Source organism: Antedon bifida, chromosome 10 (assembly GCF_963402885.1).
Source record: "Antedon bifida chromosome 10, ecAntBifi1.1, whole genome shotgun sequence".
In the NCBI taxonomy this organism is placed as follows: Eukaryota; Metazoa; Echinodermata; class Crinoidea; order Comatulida; family Antedonidae; genus Antedon; species Antedon bifida.
In genome coordinates this window covers 17,558,133-17,579,401 of record NC_136235.1, presented here as the reverse complement: position 1 = coordinate 17,579,401, position 21,269 = coordinate 17,558,133, and the positions used below count along the sequence as shown (strand labels likewise).

General features: G+C 33.9%; 1 protein-coding gene across 1 annotated transcript; it reads right to left on the bottom strand.

The window, feature by feature from the left end:
• Positions 1-3,219: 3,219 nt before the first annotated feature.
• Positions 3,220-15,701, bottom strand: LOC144853717 (monocarboxylate transporter 13-like). The gene is made up of 6 exons (XM_078711506.1): positions 15,251-15,701; positions 9,353-9,649; positions 8,370-8,695; positions 6,742-6,970; positions 5,160-5,303; positions 3,220-4,834 (listed from the first exon to the last, which is right to left on the bottom strand). The coding sequence occupies exons 1-6, from the start codon at positions 15,582-15,584 to the stop codon at positions 4,596-4,598; spliced, it is 1,569 nt and encodes a 522-aa protein (XP_078567632.1). The 5' UTR covers positions 15,585-15,701; the 3' UTR covers positions 3,220-4,595.
• Between the last annotated feature and the right edge of the window lie 5,568 nt (positions 15,702-21,269).

Genomic DNA, 21,269 nt, shown 5'->3' with positions numbered 1-21,269 from the left:
GAAAAATTCAGCAGTTAATTTTACAATTTTTAGCCCGTGTGATCATGACTCTATATCACATGATACAACTCGTTTGGATAGTTATATCGTATGCTCGGTATGATAAAGCTCTGTCCACACTATCAAAAATCTGACAAACAAACATTTGATGTGCCCATATATGGACATGATGACGTCATATCACTACCATATTTGGGTATATCACTACCATATTTGGGCACATCACAGTTTTGTCAAACTAGTTTGATAGTGTAGACAGAGCTCAGATCTGTGATCCATCCAGGCCAGCTGCTCATAATTTCGGAATGTTTTCTATAAGCGCTAAATTAATTAGTTTTTCAGAAGCAATCAAATTAAGTAATTTATTCCGAAATATACCGGTTTAATCCTATTCAATGCAAATCAATGTAAATTATTTTTAAATAAAAATGTAGTCTACATTAGAAAAACATCCTCGTTACAATTAAAGGGTTGATGCACATTAATTAGTTTCATATAAGATGATAATGATTCTGTTATTGTTTTGTTCCTTTCATGTGAGGCGTTTCCAGAAAAATACAGAAAGTTGTGATGAAATCATGGTAACAGGCACTCTCTGTTGCATCCTTTCATAACTGATGTAACTGCGCATGGCTAAAGCTTGGTTCCCACTGGAGACGAAACGCAAGCGAGTTGACCAATCACAAGCGACAGTTCGGATGATATCGTTACGATACGTCCTTGTGAGTTTCGTCTCTTTCTAGTGGGAACCGAGCATAAAGCTTTGGTTTCTACTTGGACACAACGACGCATGATACAATCACAATTGCGACTGTGGTAACATTACTTGCGTTGCGCAATTACATATGTCTTTGCGTTGCGTCCTAATCGATACCAAAACCCTTAAGACCATGCATTGATATATGCCTATATGCCTAACTGCAGTGTATGCAGTGGAGCCTCTATCGAGGGGACACTTTCCTCCTTAAATTGGCTGGCCGTTCAAGATTGTCCCTCGTTCATTTCACGAGAAAGTATCTTCCCTTAATAGAGGTATTCCAAAGAAGGGGTTTTACTGAAACACTGTTCTGCGGCCTAATGAGGAATCTTGCACTAAGCATGAACTTGTCAAAGAGGTTACGAGACAGACAGAATGTGTTATCCAATAAATTATGAAGTACTAATAATACTTTGCATTTTTTCTAGCAACATCTATTAGTCTTATATCATAAATTCGAACCGTTCATCATCTGTTGATGATAGTCTGGGAGAGAACGTCGAAAAATGTCCTATTCAGATAGTGGTTACCGGTATGATGACATGACAGTTGACTATGCAAAGCTTACCTATTTCCTAAATTAACTTAACCCTCTCAATTTCTCTGTATAGTATGTATTTTCCATTTAAACCCAAGCTACAGAGCCGAGAGTACTCAAAATAGAGATTACCCGTTACTCCACAAAGTACACGACTGAAAAGCTGACAATAGTATATTTATACGTCCTTCATATTACGTAATTCATCGTTACGTCATAAATATGCATATTCATGAACGTCATGAACGTCAACTTCAGGGAATAACATTAGTATTAACCTACAAATAAACAATATGACCGGTTAGCTCAGTCGTCTGAGCATCGTGTTAATAACATGAATGTCGTGGGTTCGAACTGGAATAGAGTTAAAGCTATGCGAGGCTACTGTGTTTCGGGTTCACAGAATTAAACGTCCCCCTTTCCTCCACACATCATGAGACAGCACCAGCAATGCATCTGATGATGATAAGGTGGAAACGACCCCAAGGCTGTGGCAGGACCTTAGTACTGAGGCAGGGAGAGCACACATAACATCTTTTTTTTGTCTGCGGCTTACGCCACCTGTATTCGATCTCGTCCATTTTTGTTTGTTTAGCGCCCTCGATTTTAAGAACACCCGCGTTATAATGTCAGAAAATTAGGAACATTATTGAATGAATGAACTACATGTCTCAATGTCTCGCACTTTAGCAAAATCTCATGATTCGTCCTGTCCATTTGATTGAGGTGATATCATATCAAGTGTTTGTTCCCAAAAACAGGCCCATGCATCAACGCTGACAGTTTAAATATTTGCCAGATCTTACTAAATTATATTAGTATAACCATGAAATTAAATTGTATATCAAAAGAAGGAGCTGATATAGGGCTTGTAAATAGATATTAATAATAACAGCTGTTGACAATGCGGTTTTGTCGCGCAGTAGACCGATAGTAAAGATAGGCTACACTAAGTTAACATGTGACGTAATAGGTAGGCTATGCACACAATGGAGCAGATCCATTTGGAACGTGAGGATGGGGAACCATTATATTTTTGTTTAACCCTAAGCGTTATATATCACAATCATTTATAATTAGCACTGTCCTTATTGTGTTGATTTGTATAATTTCCAGTCAACCATTTCCGTTCAGTCAAACGTACCCTTTATACAATCCCTTTGAGACAGACACGCAGTTCTTTCAATAAGGTAAATGTAGTACAATCGGTACCACATAAACGGATTGTCTGTTCCCTTAAATATAATACTTTGTTTGCTTTTTAAAATCATACACAAATAACATGCCGATGTTTTGATACAGAAGTTTTAAGCTTTTTACAATCGATATAAAACCTATTTTATAGTTGTTGGGATGTTAAATAAAGGTGGCGCTATCTACAGTATTTCCAATACGAAAACATTGACGTACGTCTAATTCATGTCAGGTTCGTTTCGGTTTTTCCTACAGTAACTTGCCGATTGCATATCTTGTATCTTCTTTGGTTATACAGTATAACATTATGTAGTTTATTTAGAAATGCAGTATCAAAAACTATAGTTTTAAAATTGAATTTTAGTATTTTTATACTGACCAACTAATTATTTTTCCGTGAGGAGCACTAAAATAGTCAGATGTCAAATATAAGGACGATGTGAATAATACAATGGAGAAAATCCATAGATCAAACAGCGCTCCATACTTCTTAAAAATTACACGAAAAAGTTCCAAATCATTAATTTTATGTCATCAACACTTCTGTAAAATACTGCAAACTGTAAAAGTAAATCTTGTAGTTGATGACAAAGCCTCGTAAACAGGACTAAGAAATGTACAAACATTTGCTTATGACGTCACAACACATAGACACGCAAGTTTATTTATTTAAATACTTTTATTGCATTTGTTCTTACTCTACTGTCTTTAACAATACAAACAAATCAAGACAATATATCGTATTCTTTATTGAACATAAAAAATACATGTCAATTGTCCACATGTATTTAGCTTGCCATCTATGGGTTGTTGAGCAGAATTTAAATAATCTAAACTATACGTATTGATACGACTTACGCTTTTCTCCGGACATTAAATGAAATAAGAACATTGTATTACTGTTTATAATATGTAGACCTACAGAAACACATCTGTATTTATCAGGGCAAAAATGGTCCGGCCCTTGAATCGACGCAGAGTTGTCGAAGATATCTTAGTATGCACAAGCAATCCTTATTATATGTGTGCAGCCTTAGCAATACTAATAACACAATTTATACTTTTTAACTTATGTATTATTTCCAAATAACCATTGAAACAACCCCTCAAAGAAAATGGGGTACCACCGTAGTAATGAACTAAGTCTTTTTAACTAATTCTAAATATCTAAATAAGCAAAAAATTCATATAAACATCACAGCTTAAACATTTATCATCGTGCACACTAGAAAAATATTAATATCTATCACTTAGCACTTTATCGAGAAAAAAAACCCAATGTAACGTATAAAACATGTCAGTATCTCGATTTCCATAATAATAATGAGAAACTTAATAGCACCTATTTCACACATTTTCTCATATAAACAAAAACCAAGCAGAAATTCTTACAAATATAACATGACCAGTCGAGCTTAGTGCAATATACAACTTTTTTTTCTTTTAATGCAATTCCCTTGCACTTGTTATTTTATCTGTGAAGAATTATGAACTACGCCCAAGTCGTGCACATGCGCACGTAGACTGTTGACTGTTAAGATAAGGAATGTAATACTAAAACGTATTTACATCCACAATTGAAAATTTACTGTTTAAACATCGTTATATTAACACAAGCTCTAACTGGTCTCGGAAAATTGAAATTTAATGGGACTTGTAACGTGCTGTATTAAAGTCAGTTATGACACGAGAGGCCATCGTATCGAGATGACGTCTCATGCTCGATTGGGCTGACTTTTCTCTATACACATCAGCTAAACCGTTACTTGTTTATTTTGCCGAGTGGTTTTGCGTTTCTATTTTTTGCTTTTAAAAACAAAACTGTAAAAGTGTGTTATAAATAAATTAAATAAATAAAGTGTATAATGTTTCATTCTATTACTTCAACATACTTTCTATTTTTGAACAGTGTATTGAATTTGTGTGAACAGGTACTTTATCGTTTGTGATTTAAAGTCTAAACAAATCGTTTTAATGCTCGAATGCGGTTGTAGTACTGTAGTTTAACATGTCCACAAAATGTCGATACGTTCGCAACACTAAACATCGGTCGCGTAGGCCTACTGTTATTTTGAAGCAACAAAAGTGGTCCTTCAGGAAGGACGTTTAGACGGTGGTGATTATGTTTTCAATGTAGTAGACTTCGGTGTGTGACTGTGGTTGATGAAGAGCTGGTATACTCATCATACTTCCAAGGTATTTTACACGATGTGTTTCTGTGAGCTGATGTTTCGAAGTCTTGGTTCGATGACGTACAATCAAGATTAACACCGTTGCCGAAACATGTAAAACACCACATAGGTAAAACGTAGCATTGTAGGTACCAGTTACATCCAATAGCGTACCTAGAGTTCAAAAAACGAAAACGTCAAAAGTAAAAAAAACCTCTGTGGGGACCAAGGTTCACATTTGCTTTTACATGATACATGATGTGACGAGGAGTGTGAGCGCTCCAGTTCCAGCTCAAAGTTATGACACGCCATGTGTGTCAAACTTTTTTTAGGCATATTAATCTAAAATCCCCGTCAGGACTGTAACAGTCAACAAAAAACATGCCTACTCTAAGTTCAGATCAACCATTCAACGCAAAGACATGGAATGGAAGTTATTGTCCCAGAGAATAAAATTCAGTGTTTTAAGGCACAGTTGAATGGCAATTATAGTACTAACCTGCAATTACTGAACCAAGAAGATTTCCAATTCCAAAGGCTACACTTAGAAAAGTGCAACCAACAGAAGTTTGATTAATATGGAACACCTCAACGCACAGAGGAAACCAAAGCGTGTTGATCAAAGACCTCGCCAGGCTCAGAACTATTATAGAACATAAAAAATAATAGTTAACATCTAATAATTAACTACTAAAGTAGCTGTAAACACAATATGGTTAGCTCTGCTGTAAATCTTAAACATTGGCCAAATACTAATTTCTTTAGTTTAATAATTTCAGAATTTAATTAAATTTAATAAAACCAAAATAGGAGAAGGATTGTAAAATTGACTGGGTCATTATAAGTTCATGGCAGTATGGTTTTTGTTGTCATTATTTTTAATTGAATTCTCAACATATGCTGGACAAATGTTCAATATGCTTTGACTACAATACTGTTTTGGCATATTCAATTACAGTTGGAATAGTTCCATTGAAATGGAACGATTGATTGATTTAATCAGCAATTAGATTAAGTATTTCAGGATATCTAAATGTATGTCGTTGAAAATATTGATTGACCTTTCCTAAATTCAAGTGCATCATGACGTCACGTGATGAAATAATTAGTTACGAAACGGCCAAAAATGAGTTTGAATTCGATGAATATTGAATGTTTTGGATACATTTATTGAATAATATTTTTTTTGTCAAGAAAATCATGATTATGGCCAAATGTAGTTACAGAACATAAAACGAGCTACAAGATTGTGCTACATTGTGAGAAAATAAAAACAGTGAACAAGAATTTAGAAATCTAATAGAAAATTAGTCATACTAAAATGACAGTGTACCAAATATATATTTAAATGGACATCGATGTTCAGAGAGTGCTTTTTTGTGTAACAGTTGCTCGCCCGTGAGAACTACATGCGTTAAATTAACAATACTGAAAAAGAAATACAGTTACTAAATTAATCCGCGAAACCCACTATCACCGTTTATTCAGCGGAGCAATGTGAAATCCAAATTACTTTGCAGTAAACAAAGCCGCGGAGCAATTTTGCGAAATTTGGCGGGGAAAACCCCAGACGATAAATGGTGATAGTGAGATATTCCTAACATTACCATCACGAGGTAGTAAGTGTTACACAAAGCACATTTACTGAATACCGGGAAGTTTGAACCGTTTAACCTTAACGTGACCTTTCTTTTTCGAAAAAGAAGTGTTTCGATTACTTGACTCTTGTCCAATTTGCGGGTTTCCAAGACATCTTTACTTAATTCGTATAGTTTTAAATTTGAATCTATCAGATTTCTAAAATTCTTTTCAATAAAAAAAAATGTGATAGATTGTAGCTCTTTCAAATTTGGAAAATGTCGTGAAAGAAAATCATTTAAATAGGTGGTAATAAAATATTGATTTTAAGATACAAATTTGAATTGTCACATGACTAAATTATTTAATTTGTTTCCAAAATTGAACATCGCAGACAATCATTCACAAGTTTAGTTATATATTGGGCGTACACCTATTTGGTGTGATTTTATATATTGGTGGTCTGAGAAAAATAGTTCCACCCATCGCAGGTTGGTGGTTACCTATAATACATATTAGCACTCCGGCGAAGTTGTTGGCCATAAACGGTAGTACCACTGCCGGCACAGCACCCACGAGGCTAGCTAGCCCGTAGGAACTTGAAACCGCCAGCGGTAGATGATCTCCAAGTAGGGTGCAGAGTACACGACCGCCAAGCTCAGTTCCTCCCATCACGGTTAGGAATAGAGCACCATCCTCGTCGTCAAAGCCAACGCTACGCAGAAATCCAATCTATACAGACGTGGGTAGACTATGATGTTAGGCATATACATGAACATGGCGGACAACTGGAGGTGTTATGACTTTCATATTTAACATTTGAACCTTAAACTTGCATATTTTAAATTTTTTGGAATTTTAACTTCTAAAGCAGTTTTGATTGGCTGTCGTTTGAATTACAACATTTTCGTTTCGCGACAAGCAAATTAAAGCGACTGCAGAGAACAGAAAACCAAAAAATAAATGTTTTTTATGTTTTACCACAATACAATTTCGAAAAGACACTGTATAAGCAATGATTTCGAAATTACATTTGTTTGTTTTTTTTACAACAACTAATAGTAAACTGCTTTGTAATTATTTCACACGTCCAATACGCCTGCCATGATCGTTGCGATTTTTTCCTTAATATAAAATGACAAGAAGTTTCCACATGTCTAAGCAGGAAGAAACCTCTCCACTTAACGGTCTAATTAGTATGTGAACTTAGATTGACACCAAGGTTGAAGGAAAACATTACGCGATCTCAAATCTCAAATGTGGATATTTATTAATCCGAATGTAATTCATTTAGGAAACTCTGTAAAAGTTATTTAGCTTAGAAATAACTCTCAAAGAGAACACATCACATAAGTGACTTCTAGAAAGAAAGAACTCGGGTATGATCAACAGTTCATCATTTAATTAGGATTAGGCTCATCAAGCTAACGCAATAAACCAAAATTTATCACATTGCGGCAATATGTATTTGTTAAGTTTTTCAAAAGTTTAAAACTCATCGACTTGCGCGCGTGCTTTGATCCGAAACCGTCGTAAGTTTCCAAAACCTTCGTGTCTGAACCGACCGAGGAAATTCTCCTTGTTATGTATAACAACTAAAAGGCATCCGTCAGACACAATCCTTGTCTCACCAAGCTGTCTCGGTGAACATTTTAAACAACAGAATCGCTCTTGATTACGTCATCATACAATTTTTTTTTCAAATTAATTGTTTATCTTTATTTTGAGAATGGTAATTTTACCATATTATTACAGTGCAGACAATTTGTATCACCTGTAAAAGACTTTATTAAGAATTTAATAATCTCCTAAACATGCGTAGTCGCGATAAATTCACAGATTCGATGACGTTTTACAATTAATATGTATCATTTTTAGATTCTGTTGTTGATTTAATAACCAGGATTGTGTAAAACAGGTAAAATTTATGCAATTAACCCCACAAAGGTAATTTCAATATCATATTATTATAAAACCAAATACGTTATATTTTATAATAACGTTATTATTCATTTTATTTATGAGGTTGGGTTTTTCCAGTTTGTGTTTTTTCATGGAAGTCCATCAGTCGGTTCATCTTATGAAATCTTACTCTAAATACCACGTGTTATTTACTAGTGTTGATACGTACCAGGTCTACATAGAAGAACACAATGGCGATACCTAAGAACAGAAAAGCCGTAGATATCAGCCACGCGTTGAGCTCTTTTAGCAAGCTAACTGACTTCTGAGCAAAGCTCTCTCTCCTCATTGACATTCGGATTTCTTTGACAGGGTCTACTTTCTTCTCAAAGACTTCATCAGCATCTTCAGTTTCAAAGGACTGCGATGGTGAGCCAAGAAAGATACAACATACCAATCCGTTGAACATTATGATGGCGGCCATGATACGGAACGTCACACGCCATCCTAACATTTCTATTAAGGATTCTAGTATGCCAGGAAATACCATCATACCTACAAAAAAAAACCATTTCCAAATTGTGTTTGTTGTTCTAACGTATGAGGGCGGAAAATTGGTGTTGTGAGGGCGGAATATTATTGTTGTGAGGGCGGAATATTATTGTTGTGAGGGCGCTATATGGATTGATAAGTACAACAGTACTGATGTTGGATCTCAAACAAACAATACTGAAGTGAGATTAATTGTACTATATGAGACTTTGTATAAATTGACATCTGTTGAAGAAGCACGAAAGATAAGAAATGTTTGTTGTACGCCAAATACATATTTGGTTTGATCTTTAAGCACGGTCAATATTAGGTGAATTCAATAACACTTTAACCTTTATCGTTACTAAACAAAAAGTTGTCAAACCATTGTATTATTTTGCAAGTCATTTGCATATCAGAAGGTTAAGTACATTTTAGTTAAACATATTGTGTTTAAATATTTCCATGTGCATAAGTATCTCTAAAGTCATTGCTTAAGTTACTTCGCCATGACAGCACAAAGATACACCATTCGAAAAGCGCGCGTATAGGGAGTCTTAGGCTTACAATGCAATTCAGTGTTTGCAATAATAGTTATTAATTTTAATCCTTCATCGCGCGCATGGACTTATCTGTGTGGTATCAGTAACAATACACTTATTCTGGTTATAATAAACTTACCTAGAGCGGAGCCCAAGCCTACTGTACCGGTGGCCAATGCGCATTTACTGTTTCGATACAAGTTTAGAATTGTGTTGTAGGAAGTAAACTGGACCATATTAGCACCGATGCCCATTGAAATACTGTATGTAAGGAATAGAAGAGCTGCAGATTGAACAAATGACGTCAAGACGCAACCAATTGAACATAACGCAAGACCAACGATGATTATCGGACGATAACTAAAACGATCGAAGAGCGCTACCGTTATCGGTGACGAGATAACGGCAAGACTGATCGCAGCCGATCCGATCCAACCTAAACGAAAAAAAAAACAAGAATGATATTAGATAAGATTATTATTTAAAAATATTTTTTAAAATAGAAATATTTCACAATATGCATTTTTATCAATTATTATGTACACATCATAAAACCCCCTACTCCGAATCCTATTAATAAACATTTATCAATCATTTTAATTTCAATACGCTTTTTTCAACAAGGCACAGGGTCAAGAGTCTACTTATGCGAGTTTATTAACACTTCAAAAGGCAGAAGATAGATGATATCTTATAATAAATGCGTCACGGGTACCATGGCAACATGTATAATGTAATTCGCCGTCAGTAAAGAGCTTCTCTTCATATTGTAATCGAAATATCTTATCTCGTATCAATACGGTTTTGCTTAGTTCTACATCATTTTTTGAATATTATCAGGTTCACCTGATAATAAAGTTCAATGTATAGGCTTAACGTTTATTTAATTACACAGATGCTATTGTACAATGCTTCCTTATTTGCATAATATACATTGTAAATAAAATAATACATTTGTTGAACACCTGTTTATAGTTAATTGCATATCTATTTTTGAAATAAAAATTTTTATTTATTTGTTTTAAATGCTTGCAATTATTCACATTTAAAATCAACGTCTGTTGGTCTAAACCTCTGTCTACACTATTAAACTATTTTGACAAAATATGGTTGTGATATGCTTAAATATGGCATGACATCATCATTTCCATAATATGGGCACATGTTTTTGTCACATAAAGTTTGATAGTGTAGACAGAGCTTTAGGATAATTCAAATCAGCTGTTTATTTCAGAAATTGGATGATTCACGAACAAAACCAGTGTCCTAATGACCCTTCCGGTCACTTTATTTAGCAAAATCAAAAAGGGAAAGTGGTATTACTTATCCACGATTAGGCAATTCTTTTGAAATTCTCTTACACTGCCCGACTGTGTGAAAAACGTTTTACCAAGTCTAAATTTCAATTTTTAGAAATTATTTATACACTCGTATCGACAGCTACTGTAATATGTTGAATTCATTTAATAAATTATTATACTTATGTATCCCTAATACACAATAATGATATCGCTACAAAACGAAATTTTGATATTGAAGTGGGCTACATGTTCTTTATTGTTAATAGTAATTGTACAAAGGGCATGATGCATGTAATACCAACTCCTTATATGGATTCCAAAGGTTTCGATTTCTAAAGTCCTATCGAGCAAAATGAGCGAGTTGGAATAATATTATAATAACCAACAACCAACGCATTAAATAATGAATGCATCACGTGGTTTCAATTGCAAGCTTAATTAGTACAGATCTGGTTCCAGCAGGTTTTTACCTGACTGACAGTCTGTTGTTGTCTGCTTCAAAAATACTATATGCAAAGTACAGCCTTGTTGTCTGCTTAATATTAATACATTTCATTGAGGTTAAATCAATACTTGTAAAACCAAACAAATATGAAAATGGCCCTGTAATTTTTAATTCATTTAAATTCACACAAAATAATTATAATTTATTATAAAATAGGTTAGGTTAATTGAATATTCATTAATTCGATTAATGTCGGTTCTGAAGCGCAGCACCACCATTTACAGTTGGCATGCATGGTTATAATTTTATTAAAACAATAATTGTTTATGCTAGCTTAAATTTAACCTGCTACCAACCATGGAACTATAAATAACCTAAACCATGCTGCTACTAAACGTTTTACGGTGCACACAGAACATTTTGCTAAAAGAATGACCATCAAGTAACCTTGTTCCCATCCGGTGACCAATAACGAGTAAACACCCTTTCATACGATAAACTACTCGTACTTTTTTTTAATTGATACTATTATACTAATTATGTATTATGTTATTTTGTGCATTTCTTGCATTTGGTAACGTTTAAAGAAGGCAGTGTCGATCCTCGATCGTTCTACGTTATTGCTATGTCTGTATTGTAGGGATTTTTTAAACTCAATTTTAGGCCTGCAATTACATGGACGACGCAATGACGTCATTCCACCGTCTTCGTTGAGAAGGCAATCAACAAAAGCTTATACTACCCCCCTGGTCTTGACATTAGTTAGAGATAGTTAGAGGTCCAAACATTGAATTACTAAAGACGACTGCTACTGTGTGTACATTAATAACAATTGATAGTCTTGATGTTGGCACATATTAATTTCCATTTTCTGTTTTCCCATTCCGACCTGTTTCGCATTATTATAATTGCGTGCTATTGTTCACAACTTTCTATTGTTTTAAGACCACGTTTAAGGACGTTATTGAAATTAAACTTGTTATAATCTACACAAACATATATTTGCATACAATATAAAATCAATCAATAGGTCAAGACAGGTTAAAAATAACCGTATTGGATATCAATCGATAACAATCGATCAGTCACAAATTGTTTTAGTGAAATTTCAAAGACTGGAAACTGGAAAAGTGAGGCAAATGTTTCAGCATGTTAGACAGACCACGTTCGGGGCAAGTCGTTTAAAATAATCTAACTTCGTTTTAATCGTCAATAACTCATTATCTAATTAAACTTAATTAGTAAACAGGGTTAGGTGGTTAAAATCAGTATGTACCAACTTTACCATTGAGTTACACACGATTTATCCCATTTTTTTTCCCTATTATCGTAAATTTATTACAGTATATAGATTTTGTTAGGCATTTATACATTAGCACAGAATCAAGACTATATGGGGTAATGCATACATAAACCTCTGATATCAACTTTAATTCACTGGTGTCTCTTTCCGAACTTGATACAAATGTGAGGCAAAAGTAATTAATGAATTGTAATTTGAACTCTTTTCGAACCTCTTGCGGTGTAGCTAATAGGAAATAATATGTATGAAGTCTCCCCAAAACGTGATGTCTACATGCAAAGTTTCTGACTATGCTTCATTAATGGGCGTTTTAGCATTAACATTTTTTAGGTTTTGCCAATTTTTGGAAAGTGGATAACGCGCAATATAACCCCACGCATAGATAAATAAGTTGCTCCAATTCCCCTGATTTTTTTTACAGAATGACGTCATCATATATTTAATTATTGCATCGAATATTAATATTACATTATTCATGAAAATTAAAATTATGTTTAGTCAATATTGATTGCTAGATATCCATACTGTCCATAAACGCATGCATGTTTGCTGTACGGTATTATGTGCAGAATGTTCATGAAACGTCCGTGGAACTATCAACTACTTATCATGTCATTATCAGTGGGTTTATCTTAATCTTAATGGACGATAACTGTATTTGGATAAATTATTGTGAAAACTTTTGTCGAAACTTTAAATATTAGCTGTACTCTCCAAGTCCAACAAAACCATACAATTGTAATAGTATTACAACAAAAACATAATTGCAGAAAGGATGTTTTTCTTCCAGATAATATATTGCGCAAACCTAAGAATGCATGCACACGGAATATCGTTTGAAAAATTGTGCAATCGCAATAAGGAATGAATGGTTCGCCATATATAGCATCGTTTCACAAAACCTCAGCATGCGGAACTTGTCTGCTTATTATTTTTAACAATTTAGAAAACACCATCGAACCGTAACTTCTCGCGATCAAGGAAGTGTTTAAAAGAAATAATATCATTATACTTGTCAAGCACTTTAGCAAGCAAAACAAGGGAGCGCCGGGAATCACGTTATGTAATTAAAGCTCGGTTTCTAACTCGGCTTAAGCGTATTTCAAGCAATATTTGACCGAACACTTGCGTTGCGCATTACGTCGTCGCGTGTTGCGTCAACATAGTGGGAACTAATGCTTAGTTCCCACTAGGACGCAAAGTAAGGACGTAGGGATTTTACCAATCACAAGCGATGGATTATTCAAACTGGCGCTTGGCATTGGTCAACTCGCTTGCGTTGCGTCTACGCCCTTACGTTGCGTCCTAGTGGGAACCAAGCTTCATAATAACTACTCTACGTATATCAGCCCGGTATACAATGGGTATATAAGCATAAATTATACGAGAACCGACCATGTGATCTAATTATATTAAGTCGTTCGATTGCTTTATTCACCATGTACAAAGTTACAGTTTGTTATACGGTACCAGCATTTTCATAGCAATTTTTCAATGTCAATATAATTTAATCGGTTATAGGTAGATGGAAGAAAATGTATTGGGTTAACAAAATAAATCGTACTTATACGATGTTTGAGACCGTTATATAATAAACTGGGATTTTTATATCTATCCACATTATACTTACTACTAGTACTAGTGTAATATACAATTGTTGTAACAGACCATGCAAACTAACCGTCCATCATATGATCTTAAAAGTGCAATTATAATATATTACACAATGCGTCTGTGCAACTGTTTGCTGGTGTTAAAATACTCCAACAGGATTGCCTAAAATGTTATGCTGTCATCGTTATACACCACATGTCCGATAGTCTGGTTGTATAACTCATACTCGAGACTAAACTATGTATCTTTAAGTATTACTGTATAAATTATATGTACTGTTGCAATGGTCATGGACAATTTATAGGTCATAGTTCATTACAAGTATGCATACGTGCTGTGTATTGATTAACAGGCGTGTCTGATAATGTATTACATTTTATATTCCATTTTGCATAATATTTCCATACAATTATGAAATGTTATTCCTGTGACCTTTGTATAGGATTATGAATATCATGCTATTGCACCATGAGAGGATAAAATTAGATAGCTGGCTAGGTCACCTCGGGTGCCATGTATGGTCCTTTCAGTCAGTCTGGCAATTGTTCAAAACTAATCTCTTTTTAATGCAATTCGAGGACAATGCGGCTTAGTTTATTAATAGTATTTTATACTTATTTACAAAAGATTTCAATGTCAAGTTGGAATTTATTTTCTAGATTATTATATTATTAACTGTGATCGTTCTAAATTAAACCTGTATTCCCTTTATATTGTATAACGAACATTACATAATTATACAGAGTACTGTCAATGAATATTTTATTTCAATACGTGTAGGTTTAGTGTCGAACGACAAGCTGAATGAATATACACAACAAATCCAATCGTCCTTACTACAGTACAATGCAAACAGCTGGTCACTCAAGGTCATTGTTAAAATTGTACTGCAGTTTGGCATACGACGTGTAATTTACCAAGATGAGGTTGAATTATTTAAAAGAAAGCTTATTGTTCTATCGTATCATGGTGCGCATGCGTACACGCATTCTAAGCACGGACTTAATGGATGGTTTAAGCATGGAGCTATAAAAAGCCAGCAGCATAATTTGTTACAATTTTATTTAAAGTGGACCTTCACGCAGACTTTCTCAGCTTATATTATGTTTAAGTATGTTTAATTGAATATTTTCACTAACTATGATTTTGATGAAATAAACATATTTATTATTCGTAAATGCAACGCAAAACAATAAGTAATACAGAACAGTATTGAATCGTCAGCGATTCAGATAAATACTGACGCAACAAATCAAGAAAATACTTACCTCCTTAATTATGACATATCGTCTGCAATCGGTTTTCCGATTTCACTGGCAGCTTATGCCTGAAAAAACTACAAATATATTGATATTAATCTAATTCATATCTTACCTGTTATAATGGCATCGCTCTCAAATTCTTCCTTGAAACAGACGGAGATGAGATTGTAGTTGAAAATGAGCCCAGCTACTGGAACAAACATCATCGCAGCAGCCAGCACACAAAGGCAGTTCCAGTACTTTGAGATGATCAGTTTGAACTTTTCAGCAATTCTGTAAACAATTGTTGTTTTCTGATGAATTGTTCTGTTTGGTTTGATCATTTTTGTCAACGTTTCGTCTCCTTCTTCGAATTTGCAGACACGTTCGTAGTCGCAGACACTGTTCGCCATCACGGCTTTCTCCATACTTTCTTTGGTTAGGTTAGATTTGTAATTATTGATCATGATAACTAAATAAAGACTGGAAAAGATTTTTTGTGTAGGTCTATTATACCAAACAACCAGTCCAGTCCTGTGTCACCTCTGCATATTCAAATGATTATGGCTTCAAATTCCACTTCCCCAGCAACAGCAAGCTAAACGTGACGTAACGCACAGCCAGACGAAACCGGTTTTTGATTCACCCGTGATGCATCACCTTCAACCAGTGAGTAATGACTTATGTTTGGTATAAAAAAAACCATGCATCTGTAAATAACATTTATAACACAACAAGGCTTATTTTTACAATGATATTTGTTATCGAAAAATCAACCCAATATAGTGAGTGTATTTTTCTAAAGCAATAAATCGCTCACGAGATGAGGCCTAGTGTTTATTTTCATGCGCATTGATGCATGAATTGGCTACCACAACAGTCTATTTATAGAGATGAGTTGTGATTGGCTGTTGTGTTCATTCTTTGTTGTCTGGACAACAAAGCGAAGAAAAAGGTTCCCATCAACATTCAATAACATTTTCAAAACGCTCATATATGCAACAACCAATAATATAACTGTTATCTGTGTTGTTGCATCATCTTCTTTTTAGTAAGATAATGATGTTCCCTTTCACTTGTTCAGGCGGTTAGTTTACAATTGTGTTGATAGCCTGTGATTGGTGTTCGAATGGAGATCTAACCAGCTTCATGTCTTTACCTCTTTTTCTTTTACAAAGAAAGTTCCCAGACGACAGTAAAAAAAACAAACAGGAAAGAAAAATGAAAAATGTTGAGGATAAACCGACAGAGATAAGCTAGCTCGGCACATAAAAAAAACCCACCGCCGAATGTTTTGCAATCATGTAGAAAGTAAAGTCCAATTCCGCTTTAGTGAACGCCTTGGTTATTGAAGTTATTGAAAAGACTTTAGTTCAAGTAATCTACCAAAAGTTGAGAAAACGTATTTAGGCCTACTCAATAAAAGCGGAATTAGACTTCAAACTAAAAAAAAGGAGAATGAAGCCATATTAAATAATGTTTTTCTTTTGGAATTATCAAACAAAATCGTCATTATTTTCAATTTGTCATTTCGTTTGGCCTATAGCACAGTGCCCTAGTCCATTTCACATTACAACACATAGGTCATGTTCCACCATCTTGCTTCTTTGTTTGACCAGAGTTGTTATTGGATAATTAACGACTCTCTTGTTTGAATTCCGCATGGAGTAACTTCATGAATTTCGTCACAAACTAATGAATATGCATCTAATGAACAATATTGTTGTGTAGAGATTGAAGAAAACACGGTGATCAAAACATTTCTAACCTTGGATAACCTAGACAACTTTAACAATTGACATCTGTGTTGATTGTTGAGTTGAGAGATGATTTGTATTTCAACGTATGGGCCAGTTCCAATTCAATACCTCGTGTAATAATTGTCAGTGAACCAATGTTGCTAAGACGAGTCATTCCAATTGATTGTCATCACGTAGGGGCTAAAACCCTAAGTTTTGATTTAATCTTTCGTACTGTTTTCCTGTCCAAAAATATTCGACAAAATGTATTTAGGTCAGAGGAGTTCACGCCGTATAATATTTAAAGATAGTTATTGTCCCCCTAAAAATGTTTTTCTTTCAGATTTTTTGTTGGGCCATTTTAATGTCATATAATAATAACACTTTGACCAAGAACGGGATCGAAAAAAATATAAATTTACCTGAAAAAAATGTAATTTAAACCTACAAAATAGTTAAATTGTCTGTCAGACAATGTTTTTTTTAATTAACCGTTTCTTTTGTCTTTTTATAGGCCTAAGTGAAATAATTATATTTGTTGGTTTTTCTTTTACAGAAGTGAATAACTTCATTAAAACTGCAAAATGGCTTATTTAAAGTCTTACCGTATTTTATTAATCTTAATTTTTCATGTGTTTGTTGGACAATGCATCTTTAAAAAAATCGATTTACTATAATGAAGTATCGTTCTTGTAAAATATTGTTGTTTAATATGTTTTATCCATTAATTATGAGATGTCCTATAGGCCAATAGTTATATACTATGCATTAACACAACCAATTCTCTATAATATATTTATTTCCACGTGGCATTTATGTAGTAATGGTAATTATGTAACACAATGGTGCATCAGATTGATGCCTGTATTGTAAGTTATTGTTGGTATAGGTTAGGCCTCGTCATGTGATAAATATGTGATGCTGTATCACAGCATTTGCAAATGAGATAGATACAGTATCGAGAATCGGCTAACACAAAATACTCGATTATAATGTTTGAAGAACGTTCGGTCATTGTCCTTCGACAACTGAATGAATGATTTAATCTAAATTGGTTTCCTTTTAATTAAATGGTCTTATGCAACTGACCAGATCAGGCAGCCAGATTGACCGGGATTGGGGAGATGATACACCCCACGTGACACAGCGATATTGTTGTCATTTTTATCTATGATTTGATTTGAATTTATTAGGAAAATTTATTTAAATAATAATAAAAGAATATAAAAGATTTTCCAGGATAGCCCCACAAAGCTTATTAGCTTATTTCCATTGGATGTGGATTTCCGAAGTAATGATGAAATGAATGTATTAATAATCACCCATTTATACTTTGCAGGGGTTTTTTCTGGTCAAAATAATTGGCCCTGAATCCAGTTATTGTGTCGTGGAAAATATATTTGAAATACAGTCAAATAAATGATTATTATGTGTTTTTTCTTTAGTCGAACTTTTTCTGGTCAAAATAATTGGCCCTGAAATCCCATTATTGTGTTTTGGAACATATATTTGAAATGCAGTCAAATAAATGATTAAATGTGTTTTTTTTTCTTTAGTCGAACTTAGAGGAATTTTGAATGACCCATCATGCTTTGCAGGGTCTTTTTCTAGTCAAAATAATTGGCCCTGAATCCCGTTATTGTGTTTTGGAACATATTATTTGAAATGCAGTCAAATAAATGATTATAATGTGTTTTTTTTTACTTTAGTCGAACTTATAGGAATTCTGAATGACCCATATATATACTTTGCAGGGTCTTTCTGGTCAAAATAATTGGCTCTGAATCGCGTTCATTATTGTGTTGTGGAACTGGGTTATTGCATTCTGGCTGAACTCCAGCACAATGTTTACAAAGTAGTAGTATCGATTGATTGAAAAAACAAAAAAAAAGCGATGAACCTAAAGGGCGTATAAAACGTTGCGGTATTTTTATAATGTTTATTGTTAGTCATTGTTATCATTGGCTGTTGTAAAACCAATATTAACCAATGTTAAAACTGGACAAAGCTAGTTCTCGACTGTCAAGATCCAGTTTATTTTACCACCATTAGGGTTGAACTATTATACAGCATAGTTGAATGGCCTACGACGAGGAACTAAACTTGTGACTGGTGGCGAATGAGGTCTATTGTTCGTAACTGAAATAAAAGTTCAATGTGGTCAGATGTCGTAATGCTGACTGGCTTTTCTTGTAAATCATTAAAAACATTAATGAACGAATATGAAAATGATGATGTATACAGAAAGTTGGATCGTTGCGTCGAATAGGCCTACGTGTGATTTAAAGTCACTCCGTACGGTCGCTATCTAGATATAACATAAAGCAGATACTTACTGTATAATAAAACGTTTAGTTTTATTATACAAACAGTTTTAACAAACAGTTACTGTATATTGTTTTCACAGTAGGCCTATAACGATAATTCTATTTTTATTCCTTAATTTCAACATTGAGACATTAATTTTGGTCCATATCGAATCTACCTATCGGATCTTTATACATTTTAAAACGACACAGGAGTCGCATGGAAACACACTTCCCATGGTATGTACATTTGATTAACAGAGAGACATTCCATGAAATTGTATTTGTATTAATCTACTTTTTATCATTGACTATTCTGATATAGAAATATAAATTTACTGAGTCATGTGATAGGCAGTACTATGGTGTCTGACACGATATTATTGGTTGTCGTAACAGCATCCTGAAAGAATGTAACAGCAAGGCAGTAACAGTATTTCCTAAGAACAGCATGTAAATGACATTTCGTCGAAGTGAACATTTCAATTCACTAAAACTGTATTATCCCAAACTCCGGGGAAATTCATTTGGTTGTGGTAATACAAAAAACAGTGGCGGATCCCGTTTTTAAATATGAAAGGGGATGGTGGTAGGGCGGTTAGGAATGGCTAAAGCATAACCCATTGTTCTATCATTTGCTCACTTTGTATTTGCCAAAATTTGATACGATGACATATTTACGTATTCTGTATTTATCATACTTGAAGTTAAATTGTGCCAGAGATAAGTTACATTGCCAAGACATATAAGGACACACAAAAATATTAAGGGTAAACAAAATAATATTACTATTAGTATTACAATATGTGTCATTAAACATTTTGATGATTTTATGCAACTGTTATCTTCTGTGGTATGTTTTATATAACTGTCACCATAGCTTTATTACCATTGTTGGCAATTTTATCTAGAAAACCAATTATTATACTGGCAGTCGATGATTCCACGAATGAGGTCTTATAAAAACAAACATTTCTTTGAGGGGATTTCCGTGTTGAAAAAGTTTGAAACCAACAGAGGGCGTGATACAATTTTCTATTATTCAGATCGACATGATGAGGACGGTAATTTCTTCTTCCTCGGTCACATTTGACGAGACAGAAGAAGAAGAGATTACCTTTCTAAATGTACCGATGAGGACACCACGGCAAAAAGTTCAAGGCAGACTATTCAACCATGGAGGTATAACTCCATGATTGAACCAATTAGATACATTTTAAACAACAACATTGCTAAATGAGTAACCAGCTATATAAAGTGCATAATCACATGAATATAACCGATACAATATTTATTACAATAGGCAGCTACTTGTACAATGTTCTTTTCTTGTATGTATTTTTAATTCACATGATTGTATGTGTCAGCAACTCAATTCACATGTAGGCACCTCTCACATTTTAACCGTGATAATAAATGCAAAGTTTATCTTATTTTAATGTCCATTCATATTATATTATTAAGTAAGTCTAACCACACAAAACAACATTCAGTTTAGAATGCATCCAATTCATTCAAGTACCGTTTTGCTGTAAATCTGTACCTCCTTCATGTTTATATATATTGTAAGAAATCACATTTATGTTTGTGTATCAATGAAGGAAATAAATGTTATTTTGATTGATTGATTGATTGAAAGTAAGCCCAACTCTTCTTTGTTATTTGATAAATATAAACATTTTGATATTTGCACTGATGATAGCCTCTACCCCTTTAAGCATTTCGCTATTTTAGGACAATGTCGCCCTCTTTCAATGAGGCTCTTCCAACAGTAATTATGTTACAGTATGCCTATTCTTCACATATCATATAGTGCTTGCATTATTGCGTAAACGGCGTTCCATAAATTTCGTACTTGAACTTAAAGAACACAGTTCGTACTTAGATGAAGTTGACATCTGAACTTAATTAGGCCTAAAACGTACATGTGATTTTCCCCCCAATAGGCATGTAGTTATTGTATGGAAGTTCAAACTTAAAATGGTCCTAATCATGTTTTATATTAAATTCTATTATATAAAACAAAACATGAGTTAAAATTGTATTCTTTTTTACTTTGTTTATTATTATTTTGTTCTTTTTTTTCTTTTGCAAATTCAGTGGCGTT

Excerpts from the sequence above, each read along its gene's own strand:
- LOC144853717 (XM_078711506.1), bottom strand. The coding sequence starts at position 15,584 with ATGATCAATAATTACAAATCTAACCTAACCAAAGAAAGTATGGAGAAA. Across the intron at positions 6,971-8,369 it reads TGTTCTTCTATGTAGACCTG|ATTGGATTTCTGCGTAGCGT; the intron begins GTACGTATCAAC and ends ACGTCTGTATAG. Across the intron at positions 5,304-6,741 it reads AGTGCTAATATGTATTATAG|TTCTGAGCCTGGCGAGGTCT; the intron begins GTAACCACCAAC and ends GTTCTATAATAG.